Genomic DNA, 18,220 nt, shown 5'->3' with positions numbered 1-18,220 from the left:
AGTGGATGATGGGGCATTCAGCACGGGGCAGGGACAAGGGATATCAGCAGGGATGGAGCCTTTCACTTGTCTAATAATCTTTCTTTCTTTTCTTTTTTTTGCTTTGCTTCCTCCACTGAACACGCAGTCAGGTTACACTTTCTGCTCTACAGGCGGCTGTCAGTGTCAGTTGCGGCGTAGGGAGGTGCCGGACCGTAAGGTATCCCAATCCCAACATCTCTTGCTTGCATAAGGGCAGTTTAGTGAGGTCGATGTGGATGTGGACGTGGATGTGGAGGGGGAGGGGCATTTCTCTAGACACTTTTGTTAGTGTCGAGTCTTTGCTTTTGCTGCTTGTGCTTGTCGACAATGAGGCAGTGCGGCCGTTGGACAGTCCACGTTTCAACGCTCTAAAGACCCTTTCGCTCTTCGATCGTCATACAAATGAGGTGAATGACTCGCTAGATGCGGTCAAATAACTCCAATAGTCGACTCCGTCAATAACAGAACCATTCCGTTTCAAGGGTCCCATCCTTGATATTGGGACGTCGGGATAATGGAACGGATTCCCCAACCCTCGACCTTTCAGCTGGGTCAATATGCACCATGTTGCGCCTCTAAGCTGCAGATGGCCTCGGCTTGATCAAGATATGTCATATGGGTCCGAGAGCCTCCATGTCGGTTGCGCAGGCAGTGGTCAATAGACGTACGTCCACCGCATATTCAGGGTTGACTCAGCATCAGCATCAGCATCAGCATCATCTGCAGCTGCACGCGCACGCGCACGTACAGGTATGCACCTGGGAGCTGGGGTACCTCTGCCGTCGCGTAGCGCTGCAGCGCGGGATCTGGAGTCTGTAGTCCAGTCGCTGGCGCCATGACATCGCATGGCATGACGGATAGTCGTGATAGCCGCTGATTAAGTTGAGCTGGTGCGTGGACCAAGAGCCCGGCTGGCATTACAACCTGAGACACATCATGTACGTGTACGTGCGTGCGTGCAGTGCAGCGTGTCTTTAGTGGCATGAATTACGTGCCGGCCTAGAGGGAAAATAACTGGGAAAAAAGAAAGGTTGAGACTAACACAGCCGGGCAAGGAAAAAGAAAGCAGAGAGCCCCTAGACCCGAAAATGTAGTTTGACAGTGAGGAGACCTGGGTTCTGATAGCCTATATTGCTGGAGAAGAATAGGCTAGCATTACCATAGGCCTTTTCTACCAGGAAGCCGAAGCCTTTACAGTAACTGGTTGACTCTATCGTGAAATTGTACAGAGAGCCCGTAGCTGTTCTGACAGACAGCAGTACCGTTATAGTGGCCAGCCAGTAACTTTGGTGTATTCTTATCCATGATATTCCCGGCAGTCAGTATCGCGGCCTCTCCCGCCTTCCCGAGCTTCCCCTACTATTTGGGTTGGATTATCACATCCACCCTCACATGAACGACCGATCCTACTCTGTTCTCACATTTCCTGTACGTCTTGTCACGCGCAGATCGATTCTCTTCTTGATTTCACGTCCCGAGTGCAGCCTCAAGTGGGAAACCATTCGATAGGTTCACTGAGGCACGCACCTGCTACGGATACTTACACAAGCATCAGCGGTACGCTTCCGAAACAGCGCTAGACTAGTTTGGTCCGGGAATATTTCCTCAAAAAAATTGTCCTGCACCGACGATCAAGCAAACAACAGCTGGCGGCACGCGCAATCCTCCCAGGACTATCACACTGCACCGAAGAGCCTGTAAGTTTCCTCGATCGAACCATTGTTTGCTCCCTCTTCAAGCCACATGTTTTACATTGCGACATGGCTCAAGGTTACTGACTTGATATCGGCAGATTCTGCATCCCCAGCTCCACCTATACGATACTATTTCAGGGCAATCCACCGTAATCACCGACAATGAAGAGCAAGCGCGCAAGAGAGGCCGCCGAGGTTGACGATAAGCCCATTGCTTCTGTTGATTCTGAGGCTCCAGCCAAGAAGCGCAAGCGCAGCGAGGATGATGGTGCCGATCTGAAGAAGGCTAAGAAGGAGAAGAGAGACAAGAAGTACAAGAAGGAATCGCGCAAGGAGCGCAAAGAGAAGCGCAAGAACCTCCAGGACCTCCCCGAACAGGACGATGACGAAGAGGCGGCCGAAGATGCTCCAATGGTCGAAGCTGATGACAAGCCTGCGGATGCGCCAGTAGAGGCAGATAAGCCTGCGAAGAAGGACAAGAAGAAGAACAAGGACAAGACGGCCAAAACCGACGAGTCACAACAAAAGGATGACGCCAGCGCCGACGCCCAACCTGAGGAGAAACCCAAGGAGGAAACAAAGAAGAGCAAGAAGGACAAGAAGAAGCAAAACAAGACACCCGAGACAACGACCACCAACGATGAATCTGCTGCCGGCGCTGATGCAGAGGCTGCTGATGGCAAAGGAGACCGTCACATTGTCTTCGTCGGCAACCTGCCCTTCACCGCCACCGCCGAAACAATCAAAGCCCACTTTGCCTCTCTCAACCCAGTGTCAGTTCGCTGCATGAGCGATCCCAAGGATAGCAAGCCCTGCCGTGGCTTTGCCTTTGTCGAGTTCGAGAAGGTCTGGCATATGCGAACATGTCTCGACAAGTTCCACCACTCCGAGTTCTCAGATGGTGTCTCTTATCCCCGCCGCATAAATGTCGAGTTGACGTAAGTTTGTTTTCGTACTTCTTCTGTCTTACATGATAAATCTCATTGCTTCGACTCCACCCCCCTTTCCCTCGGCCTGATTCAACACAAAGGCGCCTCGATTTGTGTAACCATCCCAGTGTGACTAGTCTTGACTTGACTCCCGCTCACTACTGCTTGACCGACACTCACCTGCACGAACAGCAACTTCATACATGACTAGAACATACGCTAACTCTGTGTAACAGTGCCGGTGGAGGTGGCAAGACAAAGCAGCGCCAGGACAAGATCAAGGAGAAGAACCGCAAGCTCGACGAGAACCGTGCCAAGCGTATTGAGCGTGAGAGGACGGCAAAGGAAGAGAACAAGGGCAAGGGTGACACTCGCAAAGCTGGAGAAGATGGCATTCATCCAAGTCGACGTGCCCACATTCCTGGGAACCGCTGGTAGAAACAGCCCACCAGGCCTCGAGCCAAGGGTGTGAAGCTTAAGAAGGAGTAGGGTTGTGAGGGTCTCTGAATGTGTTTTAATGATTGTACTGGGATCGGATACACAAAAGTTGATTGTGCATTTATATGATAGTGAGAGATACCCAAAGGAAGTGGATCCTTGACCTCACGAAGAAGAGCATGGAATAGACGATGAATTATATTTCTATATCCACTACTCCATTCAACTGAGTCTGAGATATTTCTGCTTCAGGTGGAGGACCCATCTAAGCAGACTGTTGATCGTATATATCTACCGGTGTAGACTGTAGGTTCTTTCCTGTTTACGCTCCGATTCAAGTGCACGTATACTCTATTAGGAGCTCTAACAAGCAATGCAATATCTTTCGCCCACAGCGACAAATCAAAGAGACCAATTCATGATCGAGACGGACAAGAATTGACCGCAGCGGGAAACAATCCAAGACTATATATCGCAGAAACGAGTTGCCAAACTGCAAGTCTCGAGATAGTGAATGCCAGACACGAGACATGATAGCCATGCCTATTCAATAGACCTCCGCAGGCAAAACGGACACTTGTCGAAGAAAACAAAGTATCACAAAACAATCGCAAACAATCATCAGTTCAAAGTGCAATCCGGTTCTTGAATTACTGGCAAAATCGGTATAAACTCCGCGAGGAGGCCACAGCATGAGATATGAGCAAATAGAGATAAATAATAAAAAGCAACGGTTGGAAACACGTAACCGCAGATAGTAAAAACCCAAAATTCATTCAAGAACCGCCTCGCAAGTAAAAGCCATCGTCATATGCAGTTGCCTCCGCATGATCGTTGCGAGGGTCATGATCTGGGGACGGGTATCGGGCCTCGAGAAAAAAGCAATAGCCTAGTCCAGCCCCAGCCGCTCCCAGGGGATGTTCCGTCAAGAGCCGCCGTCTTGTATCGCTGAATGCCTATTAAACATTCGTCCTGAGTTCTTCGTGTCGTTTCGCGTCGTCCAGACGCTTTCGTTGAGAAAATCAAGCGCGTGCCTAGCCACGCGCGGGAATAGCGTTCATTAGATGGATATCTACAGAATGGAGCACTTGTTCTTCTTTTGCTTCGAAGGTGTGGGTCGAGGGTTAAGAACAGCTCTAAACACGAGTTAGATGCGTACTAAAGCACATGATCACGGTTAATGCTTACCGGATGGCCTCGTCAAAAACGCTCTTGAGGTTCCTTTGAGTGAGGGCAGAGCACTCGAGGTACTTGTAGGCCTTGATCTCCTTGGCGCAAGTCAACGCCTGCTCGTACGACACAGGCTCCATACGCTTCTGTCGAAGTGATTCGAGGGTGGAGGCGTCTTCTCGAAGATCAAGCTTGGTTCCGACAAGGATAATGGGAATGTTAGGCGCATGATGATCAATCTCGGGATACCACTAATGAGGATGTCAGCGGAGTAGACGTGTTGTGGCGATAAGGGGGGCGGCGTACCTTTGCTTTGACGTTGTCGAATGAAGGAGGGCTGACGATGGAGAAGCAGATGAGGAAGACGTCGGTCTGGGGGTATGAGAGAGGTCGCAGTCTGTCGTAATCCTCCTGACCAGCAGTATCCCAGAGGCCAAGGCTGATAGGCTTGCCATCTACCATAACACTCGCTGAGTAGTTGTCGAAGACAGTGGGGATGTATTCGCCGGGGAAGGCATTTGTGGTGTAGGAAATGAGTAGACAGGTCTGGAAGCACAGTCAGCGGAAGGCTCTTGCTGTGAAAAGCCATCGCGTTTTAAGCGGCCGTTTGTTGTCCGACGTACCTTTCCAACAGCACCATCACCAGTCACCACGCACTGTAGCAGCGGTCAGCCAACCATGTATTGCGTCAGGTAACCATCGGCTCAACAAACCTTCAATGACTGCACGCCGGGCTGAGCCATTGTTGCGATCGGATGTTGGGAGAAAGTCGAGGGAAATGGGTATCAAATCGACGAATTGTGTGAAAGCGCAAGAAGTCGTCGAGGGGCAGATGGAGATGATGGAAGCGACGATTGTTGTGTCTGTACGAAGATGGTGGATGTAATGTAGACTAACTAGAGTGTAGGTAGTAGGTAGGTAGGTTAGAGCCTGGAGAGGGGCAGGTCAAACAGGCAGGCCAGGGACTCGAAGGCCGGATAACGGAAGGGAACGAGGTGCGACGATGACGATTTTGTTTTGGATGCGACAAGCGGCGACAGAACTCGAATGGATCCTCAGGTGAGTTTCACAGCTGCATAAAAAGATAGGTCAGAGAAGAAACTTGACACAAAACCGAGGTGTAGTTCACGCGTTTTGTGCCGCAGAAGGTGAGGCCACAGGAGGAGGTTCAACGATGGGAGCCGCTCCACCTCTATCAGCATGTATCAGTGGACTAGACTGGCACTGGACTAGACGCCCCCAAGCCCAGCAAGCCCAGGCAGTGGAGGACCACAAGAGAGGCGCCCAGGCCCAGGGTATGCCACCAGTAGCCACCTCCCGTGCCACCTCAGGCCCTGTTCGCAGTAATAAGCCAAGACCTAGCCTCGCCGACTAACTTGACCTACTGGAACTTATCCGCTTGGGATGCCAGGAGTTGATCGCTATCAAGAGCTTGCTCAAGGCAATAAAGTAGGCGCCTGGGGGTGGGGGGAGATACAAGGGCTCAGGGGCCAACCAAGCACCGTAATTTGGGGTAATGGCAGCTCACCTGCTGTATCGCTGAACCCTTTCGTGGTAAGGATACGCTGTCAATGGCCGTCTTGGCTAATGGACTCTCGGTTGCGGCTGGGGATGAGAATGCAGATGCCGGATTGGATGAAAACCGAACAAAGATTGCCGGGTTCTGAAAAGAGATGAAGATGGAGAGGCTGCAACAGTTGAGAGAGAGAAAACCAAAGGCAAGAAATAATGCTCAAGCTATAGCAGATGAGATTATCCCGAGACTGCACAAGGCGCGGCTATTTCAAAGTGCAGGCGATGGCTGTCGGTGCAGATGAAAGGCGGAGAGAAGCTGCGGGAATGTGGATGGCGGAATACCTTCTTACAATAAACTCTGCGCCAAAAAAGAAGTAGTGTCCTCACTGATTTGCAAGACAATGTGATCAAGCAATTAGGAGCAGTGGCGGAGAATTTAAGAAACACCAGGAGCTTGTGCTGTCATGCGAATTATTTATCTGTCCCTATTGTGCATCATAATGCCTAGCTGGGAAGGCAATAAAGGAGAACTGCTACCGCTACCGCCGTAATGAACAAAACCACCGAATCATGAAACCTGGCCGATCTCTTCAACTGAATTCAACCTCCATGACTCACGCCAACCTCAAAGCAGAAACAATTGATATCATAGCAAGCTCTTTTGTTAAGAATCAGGTAGCACTTCGGGACAGGGATCAGCAATAAAGAGGTTGGAGATAAAGATATGAAGACCAGGGATGCTTGTTGAGAGCTGTTGAAACCTCCACTGGGCGCTTAGACCCTTGCTCGGACCACTGAAGCTGTTTTCTCCCGGAGAATCTGGATAACGTGACAATTGGAAGCTGCTGACAAGTAAAATGGATCGATAGCTCAGTGGTATGAGCGAGGGATTGCAGATCCCTAGGTCGCGTGTTCGATCCACGCTCGGTCCTGATACTTGTTCTTTTGCCTCTTTTTGCCATTGCTTGGCGATCATCTTACAGAACATGTAACTCTTAGCTCCTCTGATTGCTTACGTCGAGCCGTCAGCTTATCTGTTTCAAGAATGCTCGGACGGTCATTGTTTTGAGCTTTATTCTCTTTTCTTTTTCTCATAATACCAATTGGTGTGTTCCCTCATGTTTCTCTTGTGGACTTGAAACCATACTAATAGGAACATCAGTTTCCGGCTGACATCTCACGAAATGGCTTCGGGCTTGTTCTCTAATGTCTCTCCATGGCATATTCCCGCCATGTTTATAGGCACCGCTTTCACTCTCGGGGGTCTTCTTCCTTTGAGAGCCCCAGACCGTGCTATGCGCGAGTACGGGTTACCCGAGGGCATTGTCAGATCAGAGCCAGCGCAATTGGCATTTGGTATATACGGCACTCGTGTAGCTGCCTATGGCGTCGCTCTGTGGACGTTCTATCTTCGTGGCGAATACCATGTCGTTGATACGCTCATGAGCTTACTCTTGTTGTGGGGTGCTGCTGATTGTTGGATTTGTATCAAGGCTGGTGTGCCCAGGACAGCTGCTTGGAGATTTGTGAGCAGTGTCATGATTGGCGGGTATGGATATCTTGGATTAACTGCAAAGGGATCTCTCTGAAGCTCTGCTTCCATTGCATAGGATTGTTTGAGTCGATCTCGAAGTTGTTGATGACCAAGTGCTTGGCTTATCATCTAACGTTAAGTCCCCACCTCATCTCTTTAATTTATGGTGATATTGAATATGCGTTTAAAATACGACAAATTGTCTGTACAAATTGATTACATTTTACTTTTGAGATCTCTCAATAATTAAGACCATGGTCGTTTACATCAACAGCAATGCAGGTACCTTATGTGAATGGCCCGTGCACTCAAGCTCCCCTCGTCGCGTGTGGCTGAAGCTTGTCGCGTTCCCACTCGAATCTTGAATTGACATTCATCATTGACATGGATCGATAACATCAACAACAACCGAAAATACAAATAACTCTCCGAATCGCTGTGCTAGCATTACGTCCGTATCTTCCTCAAGTTCTATGGATGCAGATCTCCACGATTTCGAGACATTATCTGCCAGTTGAGCGGCCATCGCCCAGCCAGCCATTCCGGCGCATCTAAACAAACACCACCACAAATATGTCGAGTCTATCGCCGCCAGGAAAAGCGGCATCTCAAGAAACACCCGCGCGAACTCCTTCGAGAACTCCGAACCGTCGCGCTATTAGCGCTGAGCCGTTTTCTGGCGTTCACACACCTCTCGATCGTAGCGGTGCCCGAGACCTGCGTGCCTCTCTTCGACGTGGTACCCCAGCATCTGCCGGTCGATCCAATGCGCCGACTCCTCATGCCAAAGCCGCTCGTCGGCTGCTAGACCAGCGCCGAACGGCAATGTTTACACCCGGAAAGAACCGCAGACAGAGTATGTTGCAGCAGAGAGAAACACCCTTGGACATTTTACGAATGCTCGGTCGAACACTGGCACCTAAGAGCCAGCCTATTCACTCGTCATCTTCGTCGTCTCCGGGGAATAAACGGAGCTCGTCACCGGAGCAGAGGGAGGACAGCAACTTGTATGATGATGACGATGATGAAGATGACGACCTACTAACGAGGCCGCCAAGACTATCCTTGCCGTTGGACATTGAAGATGCTTCTAGTACCAGCTCAGATTTGCCTCCACCAAGGTTGTCACAATTGGATGACGACAACTTTACTATGCAGTCTATTGAGATGCCTCGGAGGATTGCAAACGACTCTCGGCTATCTCGAGGGAGTCCCGGTAGCGAACGCATGAGCGACTACTTCAATGAAGCCACAGAAGACGATATTGGCCAACAATCGGATTTCTTCCCCGGTCTGCTGGAGGATCTTCAGGCGAGAGCTGGACAGGATGATATGACACTCGAGCCGTAAGTCTATCACTGGCTAACTAGATGCAGTGCATTGCTCACATAAGAACAGGATTGAAGCAGACCAGACCCGGCGAATGACCGAGGGCCCAGGAAGCGACTTCAATTTCGAGTACCCTGGTGGACTGGAGGATGGAACAGTCTTTCAGATGTCTGACCCCGCCAACGATCTTCAAGCAACATCGCCGATTGTTGAGCCGTCAGTAGTAGAAGCCAGGGCAGGTGACGCTCAGGATCCCCGCCCTGATGTTGTGTATGGATCCGACTCCGATGCTGGTGGCGGGGACTTCGGTATGGACGGTTGGGATTACAACGATGGTGGCGTCGACGATCATAGCTCGATAAATGAGGAGCCAGTGCCAATACCAGAGCCAACAATCACAGCCGGGATACGTCATGAACCAGCTGATGATAGGCTACCTCGCGGCTTGAAAGCAAAGAAGCGAAAGCGAATATCGCAACATGGCATTGAATATCCCTCGCTTCCTCCAGCTTTCGTCAAGCGAGTGGCCCAGACGGCTCTCCAATCGTCAGGTCTGAGCAACCAGCGTCTATCAGCGGAGACATTAGATGCTCTCATCCAGTCCTCAGAATGGTTCTTTGAGCAGCTGGGTGACGACTTGGGAGCCTATGCGGATCACGCGAAGCGCAAAACAATTGAGGAGGGCGACGTTTTCACACTCATGAAAAGGTATGTTATTCCACTGGGGTATCAGCTCCATATTTTGTTCTAGCCAGAAATTCTAATATCGTACAGGCAACGTCAGATAGGGCCGCGTTCCTCCATGTTCTCCTTGGCACAGAAGCACCTCCCAAGAGAACTCCTCCAGGAGCTGAGAATGCCAGTTCCACAACCCGCTAAGCAACGCAAGGCAAGACGTGTATCGGGCCGCGGCGACGAGGCAGAGGTTGCTGAAGATGCTGAAGACACATGAGTTTTACATGGTGCATGCATTATGAGATATACAGTTTACAGGCCCTTTGAGCGGGCTATACGACGAGCGACGTCGTTTGCAGGCTTTTTGACTACCATCCAAAGCATGATGGATGTTGCGACAGCAAGGCCATACCTAAAGCAAGGAGTCAGAAAGCCCGGTGCTGATGGACATAGAATGAGGCAACTTACCAGGTAAAGATATACTGGGCATGGTTGTTTCGCAGGTTTACCTCCGCGGGTCGGCCATAGGGAATACCGCGAGCCTCGAAGTCGACCATTTGCATGAACTCGGGTTCTGATGTCGTTAGCAAGACATCACGAAATGAAAGATTATGATGATAGACATACCCATAGTAGCCTCAACCCAGACAGGCTGGCTACCGGTTAAAGCAGCCATCTGCTTTACATCCGGGAAATAAAACATGCCCTTCTCGGGCTGGTTCTCCGGCGTAAACATGTTCTTCTTCCACGGCTCTCTTAGAAGTCCTTCCACTGTGACCTCACCCGTCGGCAGTCCATCAGGTCGGGTCCTCTTGTCCCTGTGCTTCTTGTCGATCCAGCCTCGGTTCACGAGAATTGTCGTGCCGTTCTCTCGCTCCAATGGTGTGACTACCATGTATCCATCTGTACCATCTCGCATACGCGGTCCGATGAGCATTTCTTGATCATGTCGGAAATGGCCTTTCGCTACCACACGGCGATAGTCAAAGTCATGGATGGCATCGGGATCGATGGTTGGTGGGAGGGGTAGAGGGTCGCGGATCAGTCGGTCTTCGAATTTGGCGATAAGTTCGGATTTCCAGCCCAGACGCTGGACTTGCCATGTTCCGAGAATAAAGGCTGTGATGGGGATAATAGCTAAATCAATTAGACCATACTCTGTTCAATTGATGAATCCTGAAGCATACCGAGGATGATTAGACCTGGGCCATGGCGTTTTCCAACACGGACAAGCTTTGGAGGTCCGTCGAGAATAGAAACGAATTCTGGATCGTCGGCTGATGGCTGTTGCTTGCGACGGAAGAAGGTTGATGTGAATTGTCTCCTTGGCGGTGCATTTGTGAGTCTTGTACACCGGGGGATCTGCCTTGACAAGCGCAGACTGCGCAAAACTGTATTAGGTGCGTTCATTATGTCTGATGGCGCATTGAAGGCGTGAGGTCAAGTGGTGATAGCTAGCTGTGAATGATGTCGATTGCGGTGGGTTCAGTCGGGAATAGACCCACTCTTGACGTTGAAGTCCCTACCCCTCTACTGTAGAATCTGATGCAGCTCACCAATAACTCAAAGTAGGTAGGTAAAGCTTTTGTAATTTCGATTGAATATTTCTGTTAACTAATACTCCCTATCTCTTAAAATGCATTATTAAATGACCAGGTTAAATTCACGATCGTATTTCAACCAGACATTGAATAACCAACACCGAGTCTGACATCCACGAATACCATTGGTCGTTACAGTCCATTGTACAGTGTGATACTGATGAGTCAAGAGGGGACCATGTTTGCTCGCATACTGTGTTGTGTAACCTAGCGTCTTTGGAATTGTTTTGAGAGCTTGCGCAGGTCCGTCAGTCACCTAAATCTGTGGTCAACAGGGTGCAAGTCGAAAGTTATGAACAAATATTAAGTCTAAGCAGTTATATGAACCCGAATTATATTTAACATGTCTATTGCGAAGAGCACACCCATCCAGCTGCCATTTCTGCCAAGCTGGCCTGTTTGCCTTGATCTTGGTGTATTCTGATAATTGATAATTACATGCCGTGTTTTCAGGCACAATTACACAGTTTGCAATGTATTTACCATGAATTGAAAGCTATTTAAGTCAGACACTGAACAACACTGATATGGTAGTTCTTACACACAATTGGCTGACCAGAAGAATAAGTGGCTCTTCATACAGTGTAAAGACCGCTTAGTCAAGAGGGGTTCCATGTGCGATTCTACACTGTATTGTGTAACCTAGCGTCTCTGGAATCGTATTTCACATACCCTGGACCTCAAGTTGGGATCGGTTTCCAGTCAAGACGTGGGATAAGTACTGATTCGATGCTCCTACACATAATTGGTTGACTCTCAAGATTAAGCGATATAGTGCAGATACTGCTTAGGTAGTAAAGAGGGCTCCCATGTGTGGCATTGTACCGTGTTGTGTAACCCAGCGTCTTTGGAATTGCTTCATGGCACATCCTGGACCCCAAAGTGGTTGGCTTTCAGATAGATGTCGCGTAACACTGCATGTGCACATGACGAGCTGAACCAAAAGGTTCTATACAGTCTAGGACAGTGTTTACACAGCTTAGTCAAGAAGGGAATCATGTGTGACATCGTACTGTGTTGTGTAACCTAGCGTCTCTGGAATCATCAACCTCAATATCAGAGCAAATAAGGCTGCACCGTGGGCTTGCCTCAAACATCACTACCCCTTGAAATCCGAAAAAAGCAAAAACAGAATTAATGCCCGTAGCTTTGCACAAGCGCACTAAAGAACAATTCTGGTCTAAGAATTCATTTTCGGCGGTCGGAGATGGTTTCACAGCAATATTCGTACTCATCTGCAACCACCTGCGGCCACCCGTGATGTTTAGGACCTTTTGGTCTGATTCCGATAAAACCAACACGAATATTTCCTCTTCTCTCACTCAACAGATGCACTGCATTAAAAACAGGTTTCGTCATAAAAACTGAGACATACATGTTGTTGAGATAAGCAAGGAACGCCACGAATCACCTGCGTACAAGTAGGCTGAAGCGCCCGCCTCACTCTCACTTCTTCTCTTTCACCTCTATTCTTCTCCTGGGAAAACTTGCATGGTCAATCGTCATGGAGAACCTGCCAGACCGAACGCGGCCCGGATCGAAGAGCTGTATCGACTGTCGTCGTCGAGAAGTGGAATGCGTCTTCGACGACGACCAGTCTGAGTGTCAGCAGTGCATCAAACACTATCTCACCTGCCAGCCGCAGAATGAAGACTCATCTTCCCAAGACAGAGATGAAATCCTTCAAGAGTTCTCGCTGTTTGCCAGAAAAGTTGAGTCACGAATGATTCTTCTGCAGACTGCAATCGAACTCTTGGCTCGCAGAGTTGACTCGCAAACCAGCAACCGGGTTAACTATAGTAGTGAGCCAAGCTACCGGGCTGTGAGCCAGCTACTTGAGGTCGGTATAACTTTGGAGGCTCTGAAGGTCATGATGGCTTAAGTAGTCTAACCCTCTCTACATCACAGATACCGCAGACACCACAAACGCGTTTGACGGACTCGCTTAAGGGGCTTGTACCTGACAAGTCGGCTCTCACCAGGATTCTGGAACATAGTAGCAAGTTCACCCAGAACTGGGCGAGCTGGCCTCTAGCAACGGTGTCATACCAACAGCAAGACGACGACTCTGCCCCTGTCGAAACAGTTACGGTGTTTGATGCTGGATTTCCAACCGACGTCAACTCAGCTTTGGCCTTCATTGACAAGTCATTGTCCCCAAACCGCCAGAAACCACCGGACCCTGGCGCTGCCGCAAAATGCATAGTTTGGCTCTGTCTCTCCATCAAGGAGTTGCCAATGAGGTTCAAGTATGTCGACAATCGAGCACCACCACCCTTTGAGCCAAGACATGTCATTGAGAATTGTATCTCCAAAGTTGAAGCTCTGTATCGCATCAGCTCAACACCGGTCTGCAACATAGACTTTGTCCAGGCCCTTCTCCTCCAAGGCGAGCTATCTCTCTCTATAGGCCGCCCAACGAAGGCATGGAAGTGTATCAGGACTGGCATTGAGAACGCCATGCTTCTGGGAGTACACCAGGGCCGGTCTAGCCTGGATCGGGCTATTTGGGAAGAGTTATGGATTCGAGACCGACAGCTTTCACTCTTCCTTGGGATGCCCCATGCAGTTCCCGCGCAATTGGGGCCCAGGGTAGTAGAGGAAGAGTACCCCCTCGCGGAAAAGGAAGCTATTCGCCAGATAGCCAAGCTATCGGGTCTTCTTACAAGCCAGACCCTCATGAGGGAAGACACTACTAGTGCCACGATCAACCGCACACTTGAAGAAATGGAGGAATTGAAAGCAATGATTCCGGAGCATTGGACCAAAGGACACCTGAGATATGTCCCCTATCTCCCACAAGCCTCCACCCGCGCCAAGATCAAGATCCTCTATCACTCATTCGAACTTATGCTAAACTGGCCTAAGTGTCAACTGTCAAACATGAATCCTGGGAAAGTTGACGACTTTGAGCCTTCAAGAAAGGCGATACTAGCATCAGCACAGGAGATCATAAAGGCCCAAGAAGCCATGAGAGCCCCAGAAGTCGAGCGGGACACAGTGATGAGGGCTGACTTTGTGGACTTCCTCGCTTTCAAGGCTGCGCTTGTCATGATAGCTGTGATGAAACACAGGGCGAATCCCATGCCGGTTGAAGAGAGCAAACCTCTCTGGAAGATGATCGATGAGCTGGGAGACAGATTTCAACAGACGACCAAGACATACGACGACCAATTTGCCAAACAGGCTTGCCTCATTCTCAAGATTCTGTTCTGCGCGAGCGAAGGGGATTATATCTGGTGTGGAACGTATGAAGCAGTCATCCCCTACTTTGGCAGACTCCAGATTCGTAGAGTCATCCTCGCAAGGGACTGGGCTAAACACAGCGACAAGGACACAAACCTAAACAGAATCGCTGTCGTGATGGAGTCGGACAATGTCGTTTTTGGACCGCAGTATGATCGTGTCCCGGAGCTGGAACTGGCAGCGAACTGGACTGAGCGGGGACGTTCCAGGGTCTATGGATGGAGAACATTTTTTGAGTTTGACTGTTTGACTCGAGAAGGGTTTTAGGATGCGTGCTGGGCACCAATCCGTCAATATGAACGTGGAACTAAATGTTGGTCAACTTTGTGACATGATGAGACGTTTTCAATATACAACTTTTGCAGAACATTGGATCCAGATGTGCTCTAACACCTTCAGCGACGGAATGGAGAAGCATCCATCATGCTCATGCCCATCCCTTCCATTCCACCTCCCTCCATCGCAGCCATCATCTTTCTCATCTGTGAACCATCACCTCCTCCAGGGGCGCTCAGATACACAGCCTCTCCAACCATACGCAGCTGCATAGGGAAACGAGGATCTCCATAGTAGTCGATGATCTCCTGCTTACTCGTCTTCTTCTTCAAGTTTTGCCACTGACTTGAATCCATTCCCAACTGCTCACACTCCTGCTGCTTCTCAGGTGTCCACCACGAAGGAAGCAGCCCCCTTCGGACTGATGCTTGTCGTAAGAAACGTTGAAAACCTCGTAGCCCGTCTGAAGCACCACCGTAGAGACTGTCTCCATCTGCTTGACTTTCAAGATTGTACATATCGTCCATGCGGAGACGATAGGTGTCAATCAGAAGTCGATAGACGTCTTTCTCAGGACGGTTGTGCAGGTAAGTGCCATTGTCGAGACGAGTAAAGGGGTTGGGAACAGACTTCTCCAGACCCTTCTTTGGGGACTGGCTCATTTCGTCTGGATCATGGACGTTGGCACTGGCAACTGAATCTGCCTGCTTGCCACAGATCTTCTTGTGGGCTTTCCAGTCGGCCTTTTGACATTCCCGAGAGCAGTATTGCGTGGTGGAACACTTAGCACATCGCTTGAGCTGAACCGCAGGCTCTTCCTTGTTGCAGGTGTTGCAGGCAGCCATAGTGGAAAGAGTCGTTGTATGTCAGTCTCAGCTCTCGGTCTAGGAGTCTTGGGCCTCTTGTCTGATAAGAGCTGAGATGATATCAAGGGAGGAGATGCAATTAAGTGATGTCGGTGGCTTAAGGTTTGCGGGGATGTGAATCAGCCAGGATGACCCTGGTCACTATCATCAATTCTCGAGTCTTCTTCTACAGACAATAATGATATGATATTGCTCTGCAACTGAGGCTCTTTCCGGCTTAGACTATCGGTATCTCGTAAAGGTGGCCAATGGATGTTTCGACCCTCACTACCTAGAGACGGCTTCTTTGAGAACTGCCTAAGGCACAGTGTGAATGGTGTCAAGCTCAAACAAGTTAGAGACTCTCGTTGGGTGTAAGTCTGGAGTAAGGTAATGGAGACTCTACGTTGAACAAGGAGAGCTGCCAATATATATAGTGTATGTTATCATGTAACGTTACTTGCTGCCCTTTGGCTTGCATATATAGCCAAACAAGAGTGTGGTTTTGGGCTTCTTAGTAGATGCTTGCTGCAGCCTCGTGCTCTCCGAATAGGATTGCCTTATGATGGTTTACGAGTGATATCACCAATCAAGACAAACCTGACTGACCACACGGCGCCTGGAGTACCCAGGAACGCCAGTCTAAATAAGTCAAGATAACTGGGAGGATGCTTGTTGAGGAAAACAGGCGTTGCCTTGGGCCTTTGCTCGCACCTGGCCAATCGTCTCTACTCTCAGAGACGAGCTATTGATAAGTTTGTATGAACTTGGCGTTGGCATCAAGTGAGAGAAAGCAACCCAACTTCTGAGAATATTCGCATTGGGGCCTGAGAGTTTCTTCCCAGACCCTTGGAGCCCAACCAAACTGTGCTTGTTGCCGGCAGGAGATGGCCGAACTTATCGTACGACATCTGTTTATTATATTGATAGCGCTTATACTAAGTCTACTTAGCCAAAATGTAACCGCGGTCGTGGACCAATGACAGATACCAGCAAGTACCGAACAGGGGTCTATTACGACACAAGCAGAGGGAGACGGCTTTTTTTCTTCCTTTGGCCATTATTACCTCTGCTTTACGTCGTGGGTTCTGTGTGTCGAGACATGTGAGAACGACCCCCAAACATCGCCATTCGTGGCATAACTTGGTAGATTTCTATTTCTGACGTCTGACAAGTTGACAACCTTGCAAACGGGACCGGATCTTCTGGGCCGGATCGTGTTATTACCGCTCCAGGAACCAAGTGCGGGTATGCATAAGTGATGGTCAACGTTAACAGCTTAGGTTGCGATCCGTGATCTGCAAACTGCATAGCCGGCAGTAGTTTGATCTTGGCTTATCTTTGTTACTTACCTACCTATCTAGGCATATTTCCAGCGGCACAATTGACCCCCTGTCATATATTGTAGATATCTTCCCGAATGACAATGACTCACAAATGAACTTGTCGGCATGTCTCTTGGCTTTCAGATTCAACATTATACTATTTGGCGATGCAGCTTGCGAAACAGTACACAGTTCATCGACATTACCGATACCCCTGGGAGAGCGGGAACTCAATGCTATGATAAGTGCACGAGGACCAGTAAAGCACCAAATACAAAGAAAATATGCGCTACCAAATGCCAGTATTCGGATAGATACAGAAAGATTCATGAAAGTGTATCTATTGTCTTGGTCACCATGGCTTCGATCTGCTGCCATCTGCGCCGCAAAAGTTCCCGCTGGCTACTCGAGCCGCCTTCTACCTCATCTATATCGCCCAGCGTCTTTCCGATGATGTTCAAGAAATCTTTCAGTGCTGTCAATAATAATTCATCAACTTCAGCCTGCGACGAACGTCCCTCGTCTTGAGCATCAAAAAACCGCTGCCACTGCCTTTGTGTACAGCATAGCATTCGCAGAGCGACCTGAGTTCTGTGACACCCTAATGTCTGGTCATCGAGGGTGTATCTTCCAAGAAAGTCGATGCTTTCAAGGTCGGCACACTGCGTCTTGTTCAGCATCGGAAGAATCACTTCATCTAGGTAGACATCGTCCCAACGATTCGTATCTAGAATGAAACCGTACTCGGAAAGAAGAAAGTCGTTTGGGTGAGGCCCATACGATACGTAGACTTCCTCACCTTGGCGATAGATTCTATCCGCTTGAACGCTGTATCCCAGGGCTGAATAGGCGAGCTTGCATCCTTGATCAGCATGGTTGAACAGGTCGGCTGTTGGCATGCAGACTAGTCGGTCAGCATGAGCGTAGCTTTTCATCTTGGGCATGCTGTTGTAGAAGGTTCTGGTGTTGATGAGCACCCAAGAGTATAGGTACTCATCCCTGGTCAATGTCGGGAATGCTTTTAGAACAATTTCGCACTCGCGTCTGAATCTAGTATTCTGATTATCCAGGAGATCCTTGGCCCTCTTGGGCAGAAGGGCTTGGAGTTCACTCGGCCACATCATGGGCACACCAGCCTCTAGATCTTGCCGGGTTGGCAGGACTGTTTTCCATACAGAAAAGTCATCGCTTTCGTCAAGAGCAATCTCAGCAGCCAAGACGCCATGGACTGAAACTCCTTGAAGGGCTTCGGTGATGTTCTTTGGTACTGTATCAATGGTGCGAACTGCCTTCATTGGCACACTCAAAATAGTTTCATTTGGCTTTGGAAATATTAGAATGATTTCGAAAGAAGACTTGTGACTCACCTTGATATCGCGAGTTGCGACAATACCAATACCACGACCTGGAAGAATTTGAGGTTCAACACCTTTTAGTTTGACTCCTTTACTTTCTGCCCATGGCAGAAAAGCAGGATCAATAAGCATTTTGGGATAAATGCACTCTCACAAGGAGAAGCTAGAAGAAGAAAGCAAGAGTTGGATCAGTAAAAAATACGTGCTACATGTTCCCTTTGACTCATTCATTCAATCTCCCATGTTTGATAGATCCTTTGCAAAGTT

General features: G+C 49.2%; 8 protein-coding genes and 1 non-coding gene across 9 annotated transcripts; 5 read left to right on the top strand and 4 right to left on the bottom strand.

The window, feature by feature from the left end:
• Nucleotides 1–1,877: 1,877 nt before the first annotated feature.
• On the top strand, nt 1,878–3,082 carry FPRO_09209 (uncharacterized protein; the record flags this gene model as incomplete). The annotated part of the gene is made up of 2 exons (XM_031232577.1): nt 1,878–2,653; nt 2,881–3,082. 2 exons carry the CDS (start codon nt 1,878–1,880, stop codon nt 3,080–3,082), a joined length of 978 nt encoding a protein of 325 aa, XP_031082500.1.
• A 1,072-nt stretch (nt 3,083–4,154) lies between these two features.
• On the bottom strand, nt 4,155–4,995 carry FPRO_09208 (putative GTP-binding protein rac1; the record flags this gene model as incomplete). Its single annotated transcript, XM_031232576.1, has 5 exons — nt 4,155–4,218; nt 4,271–4,503; nt 4,559–4,798; nt 4,876–4,908; nt 4,966–4,995. 5 exons carry the CDS (start codon nt 4,993–4,995, stop codon nt 4,155–4,157), a joined length of 600 nt encoding a protein of 199 aa, XP_031082499.1.
• A 1,631-nt stretch (nt 4,996–6,626) lies between these two features.
• On the top strand, nt 6,627–6,699 carry tRNA. The gene has a single exon. It is a non-coding gene; the product is annotated as a tRNA-Cys (tRNA).
• Nucleotides 6,700–6,951: 252 nt separating this feature from the next.
• On the top strand, nt 6,952–7,356 carry FPRO_09207 (uncharacterized protein; the record flags this gene model as incomplete). Its single annotated transcript, XM_031232575.1, has 1 exon — nt 6,952–7,356. The coding sequence occupies one exon, from the start codon at nt 6,952–6,954 to the stop codon at nt 7,354–7,356; it is 405 nt and encodes a 134-aa protein (XP_031082498.1).
• A 518-nt stretch (nt 7,357–7,874) lies between these two features.
• Nucleotides 7,875–9,582, top strand: FPRO_09206 (uncharacterized protein; the record flags this gene model as incomplete). Its single annotated transcript, XM_031232574.1, has 3 exons — nt 7,875–8,647; nt 8,700–9,338; nt 9,405–9,582. The coding sequence occupies 3 exons, from the start codon at nt 7,875–7,877 to the stop codon at nt 9,580–9,582; spliced, it is 1,590 nt and encodes a 529-aa protein (XP_031082497.1).
• A 35-nt stretch (nt 9,583–9,617) lies between these two features.
• FPRO_09205 (uncharacterized protein) lies at nt 9,618–10,715 on the bottom strand (the record flags this gene model as incomplete). The annotated part of the gene is made up of 4 exons (XM_031232573.1): nt 9,618–9,717; nt 9,774–9,879; nt 9,933–10,442; nt 10,493–10,715. 4 exons carry the CDS (start codon nt 10,713–10,715, stop codon nt 9,618–9,620), a joined length of 939 nt encoding a protein of 312 aa, XP_031082496.1.
• A 1,695-nt stretch (nt 10,716–12,410) lies between these two features.
• On the top strand, nt 12,411–14,419 carry FPRO_09204 (uncharacterized protein; the record flags this gene model as incomplete). The annotated part of the gene is made up of 2 exons (XM_031232571.1): nt 12,411–12,746; nt 12,815–14,419. The coding sequence occupies 2 exons, from the start codon at nt 12,411–12,413 to the stop codon at nt 14,417–14,419; spliced, it is 1,941 nt and encodes a 646-aa protein (XP_031082495.1).
• Nucleotides 14,420–14,547: 128 nt separating this feature from the next.
• Nucleotides 14,548–15,273, bottom strand: FPRO_09203 (uncharacterized protein; the record flags this gene model as incomplete). The annotated part of the gene is made up of 1 exon (XM_031232570.1): nt 14,548–15,273. The coding sequence occupies one exon, from the start codon at nt 15,271–15,273 to the stop codon at nt 14,548–14,550; it is 726 nt and encodes a 241-aa protein (XP_031082494.1).
• A 1,651-nt stretch (nt 15,274–16,924) lies between these two features.
• Nucleotides 16,925–18,085, bottom strand: FPRO_09202 (uncharacterized protein; the record flags this gene model as incomplete). Its single annotated transcript, XM_031232569.1, has 2 exons — nt 16,925–17,920; nt 17,966–18,085. 2 exons carry the CDS (start codon nt 18,083–18,085, stop codon nt 16,925–16,927), a joined length of 1,116 nt encoding a protein of 371 aa, XP_031082493.1.
• Between the last annotated feature and the right edge of the window lie 135 nt (nt 18,086–18,220).

Source organism: Fusarium proliferatum, assembly GCF_900067095.1.
Source record: "Fusarium proliferatum ET1 genome assembly, contig: FPRO_scaffold006, whole genome shotgun sequence".
NCBI lineage: Eukaryota > Fungi > Ascomycota > Sordariomycetes > Hypocreales > Nectriaceae > Fusarium > Fusarium proliferatum.
This window is presented reverse-complemented; position numbering and strand designations above follow the sequence as displayed.